Source organism: Delphinapterus leucas, chromosome 7, assembly GCF_059928025.1.
Source record: "Delphinapterus leucas isolate spDelLeu-1000000601 "Yukka" chromosome 7, BTC_Dleu_Yukka2, whole genome shotgun sequence".
Classification (NCBI taxonomy): domain Eukaryota; kingdom Metazoa; phylum Chordata; class Mammalia; order Artiodactyla; family Monodontidae; genus Delphinapterus; species Delphinapterus leucas.
Window position 1 is genome coordinate 99368531 of NC_143135.1, and position 13081 is coordinate 99381611.

At 46.8% G+C, this 13081-nt stretch overlaps 1 protein-coding gene across 1 annotated transcript; it reads right to left on the reverse strand.

Moving 5' to 3' along the window:
* Window positions 1-9418: 9418 nt before the first annotated feature.
* Window positions 9419-10674, reverse strand: LOC111167459 (glutamate dehydrogenase 1, mitochondrial-like). Its single transcript, XM_030764505.2, is given in 3 exon segments — window positions 9419-9864; window positions 9867-10256; window positions 10259-10674. Coding segments are annotated over 3 exon segments (1152 nt in total). The 5' UTR covers window positions 10575-10674.
* Between the last annotated feature and the right edge of the window lie 2407 nt (window positions 10675-13081).

Below are 13081 nucleotides of genomic sequence, written 5' to 3' on the forward strand. Positions count from 1 at the left end.
TCCTCCTCTGTGCTCTGCTGGAAGTTTGTTTTTGTTACATAAAGAGACTTTATCATTCCACTATTCTACTTAGATGCTCACGTCTGTCTCCCTGGGCTGGATTAGTTGCTCCAAGCTACAGTCACAGCTCCACTGTGCAGCTGTAACATTTGGGGAAATATACTTGGATCTGTGGAGTTCACAATCTCTGTAATTAATGACATAGGTTTTGCTGGGGCTTTATTGGTTTAGCTTATAGAGAAAAGAGCATTAGTATTGGAGTCAGGCAGACGGCAGCATATCACTTAGTGTTTGACTTTGGTCTCTTGGCCTCAGTTTCCTTATCTGTAAAATGGGAATCACCACCATCATCACCATCCTCCTCCTCCTCCTCCTCCTCATCACCATTGTCTCAGAGGATTGTAACGGGGTTAAATACATGTAATACATATAAAGGCCTGAGTCTGGCATTTGGCATATGGTAGGTTATGCCAAGAAAATATGAGTTTTTCCCCCTTTCCATCTTATAGTTCTTCGATTTTCATACTTGAAAAGCTGGTTGATAACATTCTTTCATGCCGGTTCTACCCTCACCCCTGCTGTGCCAACCTTTTCTTCCAGTCTTCAGATTCTTAGTATGGTTTTGATCACTGCCCTTCTTGGGATACCCTTCAACCTCTGCACTTCCTTTTCTTTTTCTTTTTTTTTAAGTTCTGAGTAACTTCTCTTTTTTAAAAAACAAATTTATTTATTTGTTTGTGTATTTATTTTTGGCCATGCCGTGCAGCATGCAGGATCTTAGTTCCCCAACCAGGGATTGAACCTGTGCCCCCTGCATTGGGAGCTAGGAGTCTTAACCACTGGACCGCCAGGGAAGTCCCTGCACTTCCTTTTCAAAGCATGGTGACCCTTCATAGGTGGAAGCTCTTAAAATAGTAGTAGCGGGAGGAGGAATAAAAATAATAATAAATGATGATAAGTGACATTTATTGAGGGCTTACTAAGTGGCAGGCTCCACGCGCAGCTCTTTTTGTGCAGTGTACTTGCTACCCCTATGATTTAGCTATTATCTCCATTTCACGGATGGGGAAAGGGAAGCTTAAACTGTTGAGGAAACTTGCTGATAGCCAGATCGCTAGAAAGTGGTGGAACCCAGAGCACAGGCAAAACCCATGAGTGCCCGGTCTAAAATCCTCGCCCTTAACCACACATTCTTCAAACACTGCTGGAGCCCTCCATGGCCGTTTGCGTCGTCACAAGGGGGCCGTCGTCACAGGGGGCCGTTTGCGTTGTCACTCAGGCCAACTCATGGGCTGTGACTGGCCTTTCTGTGATGCCTGCTGGGTGCTTGTGCTTAGACATTGTGGCATCACAGGACCAGTGCTCAACTCCACCAACACCATCCGGGGTATCCCCTGAAGGGAAGAGAGGGTCCAGGCTTCCTTCTAACAACTCTTCAAAGCGCAAGCACTTAGATCAATACACACCGTTCTCCCAGGGCTGTGATCCGTGCTCTGTATCGGACTAAAGCAATCTGAGTGAGGACAGAACTTCCCCAGAGCAAGTGACAGTGGTGTTCAGGCTGAGGCTCTCTGGTGAGCCTCCTTTGATTCCTGCCAATTATAGAGGACATTTAGTACCCAGAACTCCTGCCAAATATCACGCTCGGGGTCTGGCCCAGTTTCACGGACGCCCTTCTGGGGGCCCCACTGTCAGTTCCGTTTCCTTGCTGCTGTCTCACCGCGGCGCCTCGGCAGCACTTGGCCTCCTGCTGGCTCTTCTCCACGACCCAGGCTTGCGGGGAGCTACTGCTGTTCCCTTCTCTCTTCCCCTCACTTCTTCTTTCGGCTCCATGCCCACCCTCTAAGCTGTTCCTGTCGCAGGGACTCTTGAGTTTCCTTCTGTGCGAGCGCTATTCCCCAGACCTCTAATTGGTTGCCTCCCCATCTCCTGTCTGGTCTTTACTCCAATGTTCCTCCTCCAAGAGGCTTGTTGTGTTCGCTGGGCCAGCTGAGCAGCCTCACCTTCCTCACTACGCATCACCCTGTTTTATTTTATCAAGGCTCTTCTATTTCCTAGAATTATCTTATTTATTTATTTTCCTGGCGGTACGCGGGCCTCTCACCGCTGCGGCCTCTCCCGTCGCGGAGCACAGGCTCCGGACGCGCAGGCTCAGCGGCCATGGCTCACGGGCCCAGCCGCTCCGCGGCACGTGGGATCTTCCCGGACTGGGGCATGAACCCGCGTCCCTGCATCGGCAGGCGGACTCCCAACCACTGCGCCACCAGGGAAGCCCTATCTTTATTTTTAAATGTGCACGTTTATGATGGCTCTTGCCCTCGTAGAATATTAGCTCCCTAACTGTGAGGTCTCTTCTTCTTTGGCACCATAGTCCTAGTTCCTAAAATCGTACCTGGCACACGGTGGGCTCTCTAACTGGCTGCATGACTGATGCAATGACCAACTGGTCAGAGGTCTAGGTGTGTAGGCAAAGAAAGATGGTCATAATGAGAGCCATCATCTGTCAAGGTACTGTCTGTACAAGCATCATGCTAAGGATTTGACATGCATTGTCTCATTTAGTTAACCCAACAATCCTATTGTTATTCCCATTTAACAGATGAGAAAACTGATGGTTAGGAAAATTTAAAAAAAAACTCAGCCAAGAAATATACCTGCCTTAGGGCCCTGAATAGTAGAGCTGACCCAAAAGTAGTAATGTCATCAGAGTCAAACACTTTTAACTATTTTGTTTAAGAATCACCAAGTTCAAGAAACACCCACTGCAAGGGGATCCAAGAAATACCAGGTAGGACATTAACAAGTGTTGACCAGGATATAGAGAAATTGGAAGTCTCATACATTGCTGTTGAGAATATAAAACAGTGCAAACAGTTTAGAAATTCCTCAAAAAGTTAAACATAGAGCTACCCTACGATTCAGCAGTTCTACTCCTTGGTACACACCCAAGATAACTGAAAACATATTCACAGAAAAACTTGTATACATATGTTCATAGGAGTATTATTCATGAGAGCCAAAAAGTAAGAACAGCCCAGATGTCCACCAACTGATGAATGGATAAAGAAAACATGGTTTAGCCACACAAGGGAATATTATTCAGCCATAAAAAGGAACGACGTACTGATTCATGTTATAACATGGATGAACTTTCAAAACGTTATGCTAAGTGAAAGAAGCCAGACCAAAAAAGGACAAATAGATACGATTACATTCATATGACATGTCCAGAATAGGCAAATCCATGGTGACAGAAAGTAGTTTGGTGATTGGCAGGGGTTGGAGGGTGGGGAAATGGAGAATGACTGGTAAAAAGTATGGAGTTTCTTTATAGGGAGATGAAAATATTCTGGAATTAGGTAGTGGTGAGATTGTACAACCAGGTAAACTTTAAATGATTAAAATGGTGAATTTTATGTTCTATAGATTGTATCTCAAAAAAAAAAAGAATTACTTGGCTTATCTGCCTGTGGATAGAGCAGTTTGGGGAGTGCAGGTGTGGCGAGTGGTCAGGTAATCAGTCAACTGAGAGGCCAGTCCATCGTTGCAGAGGCCCAGCTCTGAGGGTCATCTAAGGAGCAGTGCTCTTCTTGAACTGGGGAGAGGGACTGGCAAGTGCAAGGCCAGGACTGACCCGTACACCAGGACTGGGCGCTAGATAGGTTTCTAGAACTGGGATTCGGATGGAGGTGTCAGAGCAGAGCCCAGCATATAAACCAGAGTGCATGAGGGAATCTGGGTAAAGACGCAAGGCCTTGGGCCCTATTAACGGGACAGAGGAACCACACAAGGGGAAACGTGGGTATAGCCACATCGGAGCTCAGGAGCTCACGTTAGAGCTCTGGGGCCCGGATGAGACCAAGAGGCCAAGCACTCCAAGACTTGGCCTCCATTTGGCACAGCTCAGTCTGTTTCAGGACATCCTTTTTCAGAACTGGAAGGCTGGGGCTGAGCAGCGAGCAAGAGTTGAAATCAGAGTCTCAGCTGGGGGTGAGGGCCAGGGCCAGGGGCAGGGAGCCAACTGGCAGGCTGAGACACCAAATTCCTCCAGCTGAGAGCTGTTCCCCAAGTTTAAGGCTTTGGGGCTTATTACAATGCAAATGGCCCTGAAAAGTTAGATGATGGGGCCAAGGTCACACAGCTGGAAAGTGAGGAAGCCCTTATTAAAGGCAGCTGTGCCTGACTCCAATGTCCTCGCTTTCAGCTCTGAGGATGAGAGGCAGTCTAACATGATGGTGAAGGGCATGGGCTGTGAGTTCAAATCCCACTGCTGTGTGACCTTGGACAGGTTACTTAGCCCCTCTGGGCTTCAGCTCTCTCCCCTATTAAAGTGCATGGCAATGACTCCACCTATCTCAGATTGCAGTGAGGATTCAATGACTTAACACATACAAAGCACTTTAGAATAATGCCCAGAACCCAGGAAGTACTAACAACCATGAGCGGCGTGCTCTACACCAGCCAGGGAGCCCAGGCGTGCCCATCTAGACGTGGCTGATGTCAGTTTTGTCTAGAACCATCTCTGTTTTCTGTTTCCTCATATCTTGCTCTGGAAAGACATGCCTTGTTTATGTGTTTCTCCAGGGGTCAAACTGAATCGATCAAGTCACAGAGAGTGCCAGGCATTTGGCAGCCCAGTAAGAACAGAGATAGGGCAGAAATCACCAGTTAGTTCTAGATATGAGTCAACTCCTCCTCAGCTAATCTCCTGTTGGTGGCTAGAATCATTTCTCCCACACACGGGTGATGCTGGTAAATCAAGACCTTCTTGGGTAGTGAAGGAAAAAGCTTAGATACATTGAGTTCACAGAAGTAATATTATTGGTCAGCTGAGCACAATTGCTGTGTAGTAGAATATATTAGAGTTATCTGCGGTCAAGAGGCAGTACTTGATACTCACAGAGCCTCTGGTGAAGCTCTTTGATAGTTAGCCTTCACCATCTTTCTTGGAGAGAGGTCCAGATGGCTGTCCCTCATGGCTATCCGTGAGGTCCGGCCTACCCTTCCGGGTCCAGCTCCAAAGTTACGAACGAACCCTCTCCTCTCCTCCCCCGGTTGAAACTAGTCACTCCTCCTTTGTGCTCTGTGGGCACCTTTCTCTGTATTCTTTTTTTTGGCCGTGCCACATGGCTTGTGGGATCTTAGTTCCCTGACCAGGGTTTGAACCCGGGCCCTCGTCAGTGAAAGCATGGAGTCTTAAGCACTGGACCGCCAGGGAATTCCCCCTTTCTCTTTGTTTTAGCAAATTGCCTCATAGTATAGTTCTAGCCTCATGTCTTTCCCACATTCAAGAGTAACTTCTTTGATGTCATGGACTGTCTGATTCACCTCTGCATCACTTTCTGCCTGCTAGCTCACTCAAGTACCATCACATTGGTTGTGGGTTTATTTGCACTCTGAGTAGGAATCCCCCTTGAAATTCTAATATATCCCTCTCTGGAAGGCTACCTTCTAGTTGAGAAGCATCCTTCCAATAATACATGCCTTCTGCTTAGTAGGAATCTATATCTGTCTGCAGAAATAAATCGAACAAACAAAAAATTAGAGAATTTTGGCCATTTGACCAAGCCTGCAAAACCAAGATGAAACTTGGAAATGTGTCTGCTGAATTTTAGCTATTATGTCAAACAGTGCTGGTGCTGCGTGAATATGGTGCTATATGGATTCCTAACATTCCACAAGGGGCCCCTATTGTTTTGTTTCTTTCTCTCCTTCCCTTTTTTCTTCCCACACATGTTTATTGAGCCGCGATTATACACCATGCATTGTGTTAGACAATGGTGATTCAGTGATGGGCCTTTGTCCTTATGGAGCTTAGAGTCTGCTCAGTGCGAGAGATAGTCATTGATCAAATAGTGCTGGGAAGGAATGCGTACTTACTGAGGGTGGTGCCCTGCATGAAAGGAACACTGATCCATGACAGCTTGTTCCAAAGGAAGCTGACCAAGCCTGAGTGGGATGCAGGAGGAGGCCAGGGAAGATTTTGCTGAGGAATTGATGCTTATTGTGAGAGCTGAAGGAGAAATAAGTACTGAACAGGCAGACGGAGAGGGAAGGGAGGGAGGAGAGGTAACAGTGCGCACAAAGATTTTGTACTGGGAGGACGTGCATTTCAGGAATGGAAGACCCAAGACAGGCTGGGACCTGGGACCCTTTGCTGCAGTGCTGCAATGCTTGCACCTGGACACACCTCTCCTCCAGCAACAGAATATAAAAAAAAAAACTATATGGGACTAAAAATAACTGTGTGCATGTGCAGTTGGGGCAAAATTGTGGACAAAAGATACAAAGAGACCAAAAAACGCAACTGCCACTTTGAAGAGCCTGGAGCAAAAGCAGGGTACTGCGCATGCCCCCTTCACTCAACACCACCTAAGGGGTGGGCCGACCACCTAAGCCACACCTCTGGCCCGACCCCTGGACCCACCCCTACCCTCACCGTATATAAGGAGGAAGCTCACTCCCCCCCACCCCCCTCAGGGAGCAAGCAAGGGAACCTGTTGTTCGTTCTCGCCCCAACCCCTGCTGCAGCAGGGGCCCCAATAAAGCCTTGCCTGAATTTCTTGCGTGGTCTCTAGTCAATTTCTATTGACTGGGGAAGGCCAAGAACCCTGGTCAGTATCAGGCCGGGAGCATCTGGCTGCGGCCCAGAGAAGATATAGGAGGTGGTTCTGTATGAGGCTTGACTGTTTACACGGGATGATAGAACATATGAGGACAAACTAGGCCAAGTTAGGAGATTTTGTCTGTATCCTTCCACAGCGGGAAGTCATTCAAGGTTTTAAGCCAGGGTAGAACATAATCAGAGCCTTGCTGCTCTGTGGGGAATGGAAGGATATAGGGGAGGGTGCAAGAGAGAAAGAAGGAGACCAGTTAGGAGGCTCCTGCAAGGGGTCAGGTGACAGATAATGGCCTTAATCAGAGTGGTGGCAATGAGGATGACATCTAAACGTTTAGAATGTAAACGTCACCAGGGCTTGGTGAGGGAGTGAAGTAAAGCCCAGAGCTTATCGCAAAGCTACTTTTGCCCAGCTACCATGTTTACCAGGGCTCTGGGGTAGCAGCTGAGTGTATAAACTCCCTGAACTAGCTATTGTGAATGATACAAAGAAAAGTGTGTCTGCCTTTAAGGTGTTTCTGCTCCAAGGTCACACTCAATATATACATTCACAGGCAAATAAACTCTCCTGTGCTAAGTGTGGACATGTCAGTGTGAACTTCACTATGTGGTAGGGACATGTCTCTAGGCTTCCTGAAGTAAGAAACTGGGTTGAACTTTCATGATACTTTCCAGACTGTTAAGGACTACAGATTAAAACGTTTGCTTTTTGCCAGGAGACGAAAAGCCCGCAGGTTAACTAAAAATAAACATTAATGCATTCATTCATTTATGTATTAATTCACTTGTTCACCTGATTTTTATTAAGCACAAATGATGTGTAGGGCGTTTGAGCTGGAGAGCACAAGTGATGGAAGGAGACACAGGGTTTGGAGTCTAAAGATTTGGGTTTGAGATCTATGTACTGGTTAGGTTTCTTTTTGTTATTATGGTAAAATATGCATATCGTGAAGTCTACCATTTTCAAATGTGTGATTGTCAAATTTAAAATAAACTTTCCTGTTAAAAAAAAAAGTTTAACTTTTTCTTAAGTTCAGTGGCATTAAGTACATCCACACTGCTGTATAACCATCTTCAGAACCTTGTCATTTTCCCCGAACTGAAACTCTGTACCCATTAAACAATAGCTGTCCATTTCCCCCTTCCCCCAGCCTCTGGCAATCACCATTCTACTTTCTGTCTCTATGAATTTTATTACCCTAGGAACCTCATATAAGGGGAATCATACAATATTTGTCATTTTGCAACTGGCTTATTTCAGTAGCATGATGTCCTTGTGGTTCACCCATGTCATAGCATATGCCAGAATTTCCTCCTTTTTTGTTTATTCTTTCTGTAAAAGGTAGGCTTTTTTTTTTTTTTTTTTGCGGTATGAGGGCCTCTCACTGTTGTGGCCTCTCCCGTTGCGGAGCACAGGCTCTGGACGCGCAGGCTTAGCGGCCATGGCTCACGGGCCCAGCCGCTCTGCGGCATGTGGGATCTTCCCGGACCGGGGCACGAACCCGCAACCCCTACATCGGCAGGCGGACTCTCTACCACTGTGCCACCAGGGAAGCCCAAGGTAGGCTTTTTAATAACTGCTTTTGTCACCAGGTTAAGTCATGCAGTTACAAAGTAGTTAGAAATTTCTGAAAGGATATTATTATTTTAAAAAGAAGCTCATTCTTATATAAATAATATCTAGTACCTCATTGGGACACTACTGTTCCAAAGGCCCTGGCCAAACAACTCCCAAAGAAAACACAACCCCAGGTTGTTTCCAGCCCACTGGGAATGAAGCCGTGCACAGGAGATGAGGCCTCTAAATGAGGACACAAAGTCAGGGCTAGTCGGGGCCATTGGCAATGCTCAGAGCCGCCAAAGACGGAGCCCAAGTGGTTTTCTTCTGGGGCACTCTACTTGAATTATTGTTCAATTAGTCAACACAATAGATCTTCAAAAGAGGACAACTAATTAACATTATAAGGAGGTTACTGTGTTCTTTGGACTATATGTCATAATTGTGGTTAGTAAATTCCGACAGTCTTAACAAAAATAGCCTCCATCGTTTGCAGGTATGAAGATAACTTAATGGTCTACCAGGCTTTTTATTTTTGCTGGATGACAATATGCAATTGATAAGTTATAAATGAGAGTGTTTTATGTTATAAAAATACTAGCTTTTTTCATTTATCATGTTTACAGACATTCACTGCTTGAGTCAAGTTTAGGCTTGTTGACTGATTAAAGGCAATTTTATTACAGCAGCATGTACTTATTTTATTCTAAAAGAATAAAATGCATACAGAGAAAGGTTTTTTTGTTTGTAACCTGTAAAACTGAGTTATTTTGCTGATGTAAAATACCAATAACTCACTTGAGGACCATGCTACTTCCTGAAAATGCCATATACCTGCTTCTTAAATGTGTCAGAGCACCTGATAGATCTATCCCGAGCTGAAGTGGCACGGGATTGACTGCTCTTGGACAAAAGGTGCTTTCCCAGGGCTACAGCTGACTGTGTTGGGAAACAGCCATGGAACAAGGCAGCACAGGCAGAGGGAAAAGACTTTATTTAAAGGCAAAATGCCCAAATGGCTCTCTGACATAGCTAATTTCTACTATCACCTATTAGCTTATATATGATCCCCTAACTTTTTTTTCTTAAGGGGCTGATTTGGATTGACTTGTTGAGAATGGTGTCCATTATCTATTAAGTCACAAGAGAGAGATTTCTGTGGTTACACGTAAACCTGTGATAGTTCTGCGGATGAAGAGATGAGGAGGGTAGTGAAGCAGTCAGCCGCAGTCCCATCCCGTCTATGTGAAGGTCACACCAGCTTTGAAGACTTTCTCGATGGCGTTGACATAGGCAGCTGTCCTCGGGTCCAAGCCTAGGTTATACCTCATGGCTGTGCACATGATTTGCTTGGCAGAGCGCTCCATGGCGTCAGCTAAGCCAGAGTGCACGACGTCTTTCTCAGAGGCACCCGATATCCTGTCTTGGAACTCTGCTGTGGGTACAATGGGAACAGTTCCACCATGCTTTCCAAATTTCCTTTCCAAACTCTCTTGAACAGACATGAGCAAGTGGTAGTTAGAATCCCGTTCATATTTGAAGGTCAAACGGCCATAGCTGACATGATTTAGATTCTTCAGCCACTCAAAGTAAGATACTGCCACTCCTCCAGCATTCAAGTAGAGATCTGGAATAACCATGATGTTCCTCTCTAGGAAAATCTTACCAGCTTCTGGAGTTGTCGGTCGTTGGCACCTTCAGCAATGATCTTGGCTTTGACTCTGGGTGTATTGGACTTGGTCAGCTGCTTCTCGCTGGCAGCAAGGATCAATATGTCACAGTCCACCTCCAAGATGCTCCCTTCATAGATCTTTGCTTTGGGGAAGCCCAGGATTGTTCCATGTTGCAATTTGAAGTCTTCCAGCTCCTTTGGGTCAATACCATCTGGATTCCATACGCTCCCATCAGATTCACCAACACCAACACATTTAGCACCAAAATGATGTAAATATCTCATAGAGGGCAGGCCCACATTACCAAATCCCTGAACAACAAATGTTTTATCTCCAAATCCTGGTGTCATTCCTAAAATACTCATGTAAGAAGCTTCATTGATGAAGTTTTCAATCCCATGGAATGACCAGCAGCAAAGATCCGTCCGTGGATTCCACCCTGTCTGATGGGCTTACCAGTAACACAGGCATGGGCATTAATATCATAGTGCCCTATGGTGCTAGCATAGGTGTCAGCAATCCAGGACACCTCCCGCTCGCCCGTGCTCATGTCTGGGGCAGGTACATCAATGCCAGGACCAATAAAGTCCTTCTTTGCCAGCTCCAAGGTAAACCTCCTTGTGATGTTTTCCAATTCATTATCGGTATAGTTCTTGGGATTGATCTTAACACTGGCTTTGGCACCCCCAAATAGCACATCGACCACTGCACACTTATATGCCATCAGAGAAGCCAGAGCTTTTACTTCATCTACACTCACATCAGTGCTGTAACGGATACCTCCCTTGCAGGGCGTGCGGTGCTGGCTGTGCTGGGTCCGGTAGCCCTCGATGACCTCCCGGGAGCCGCCGTCGCGCCGGATGGGGAAGGACAGGCTCAGCACATGGTTGCAGGGCTTGATGATCCGCAGGACGCCACGCACCCGGTTCCGCTTCTGTTCCTCGCTCTCCCGGGTCTTGAGGTCCTCCACCAGCTTGTCCCCCACGATGCTGGCGCCGCGGTCCAAGAAGCCCTCCACCGTCTTGAAGAAGTTGGGGTCGTCCTCGCGGTCGGCCGCCGCCTTGCTGTAGTGTCGCCGGCCGGGCGGCGCGAGCCCCGGCTGCAAGGGCGGTGGCGGCGGGCTGCCAGCGGCCCGGCCCAGCAGTGCGGCCGAGTCGGCCGCTGCCGAGCCTAGGGCTGCGGGCCCGACGCGGGACAGCAGCAGCGCTTCGCCCAGGCACCGGTACACGGCATCAGGAAGAAGGCCGCGGAGGAGATGCGCTCTCACTGGCCGGGGACGGACAAAAGGAGCTCCTTCTTTTTTAAGGCTGAAAAATATTTCATCATATGTATATAGCACATTTTGTTTATTTATTCATCTGTTTGGGGTTTTTTTGGCCGAGCCGCGCAGCTTGCAGAATTTTAGCTTCCCAACCAGGGATTGCACCCGGAGCCACCGCAGTGAAAGCGCTGAGTCCTAATCACTGGACCGCCAGGGAAGTCCCTATCCATTCATCTGTTAATGGACACGTGCATTATTTTCACCTTTTGGCTCTTGCGAGTAATGCTGATATGCACATTGGTGTACGAATATCCATTTGGGGTCCTGCTTTCATTTCTTTTGGCTGTACACCTGGAAGTAGAACGGCTGGATCGTATGGCAGTTCTGTGTTTAACTTTTGGAGGAATTATCATACCGTCTTCACAGCAGCTGACTATTTAATATTCCCACCAGCAATGCACAAGTGTTCCCACTTCTGTACAACCTGGTCAACAATGTTACTACAATGAGAACATTTTTGGGTGTGGATATTAGCCATCCTAATAGAAATGAAGTAGTATCTCACTGTGGTTTTGATTTGCATTTCTCCATGACTAGTCATGCTGTGTGCTTATGGGCCATTTGTATATCTTCTTTGGAGAGCTGTCTCTTCCATTCTTAGCCCATTTTTAAAAAACATTTTAAAAATTATTTATTTATTTATTTAGGCTGTGCCGGGTCTTAGTTGCAGCATGTGGGATCTTTTAGTTGCAGCATGCGGACTTCTTAGTTGCGGTGTGCGGACTCAGTTGCAGCATGCATGCAGGATCTAGTTCCCTGACCAGGGATCGAACCTGGACCCCCTGCATTGGGAGTGCAGAGTCTTACCCACTGGACCACGCTTAGCCCATTTTCAAATTGGGTTGTTTGTCTTTTTTGTTGGGGAATGGTTAGGCTTCTTTAAATTTGGTTTTTAAGAAACCAAACTCAATCCGGTTTTTTTTTTTTTTTGCGGTACGCGGGCCTCTCACTGCTGTGGTCTCTCCCGCTGTGGAGCGCAGGCTGCGGACACGCAGGCTCAGCAGCCATGGCTCACGGGCCCAGCCGCTCCATGGCATGCGGGATCCTCCCGGACTGGGGCACGAACCCATGTCCCCTGCATCGGCAGGCGGACTCCCAACCACGGCGCCACCAGGGAAGCCCTCAATCCGGTTTAAGGCAGAAAATAAGCAGAAGAAATTATCGCTTCACGTCACTGAAAAGTTTAAGGCACATCTGGGGTCAGGGTGCTATGGACTGAATTGTGTCCTTCCCAAAATTCATACAGTGAAGCCCTAATATCCAATGTGACTGTATTTAGAAATGGGACTGTTAGGAGGTACTTAGGGTTAAATAAGCTCATAAGGGTGGAGACCTAATCTGATAGGATTGGCGGCTTCTAAGAAGAGGAAGAGAGAGCACTCTACACACACACACACACACACACACACACACACACTTACACATCGAGGAGAGGCCCTGTGAGGACACAGTGATAAGGAGGCCATCTGCAAGCCAGGAGGAGAGCCTTACCAGAGCTCAACCATGCTGGTACTTGATCTTGGACTTTCAGCCTCAAGAACTGTGAGAAAAGAGATTTCTGTGGTTTAAGCCACCCAGTCTATAGTGTTTTGTTATAGCAGCCCAAGCTGACTAAGACAAGGTTTTCAAAATGCAGGAATATTTTTCTTCCCTCCTCATGCATCTGCTTTCTTCTCTACTGCTTTCTTTCTCAAGTGGGCTTATCCCCATCAAAACAGGCTGGGCATATTTATTCATTAATTCAATATTACCGAACCCCCCTTAGCCTACACACTGTTCTAAGTGCTGGGAATACATGGCAGTGTATCAAACAGGAATGGTCCCTTTCCTCATAAGGCTTGCATTCTAGCAGGGAGAAACAGACATAAAAGAAACAAGTAACTTCTCTAAGAGTAAATCTTAGTCTCACC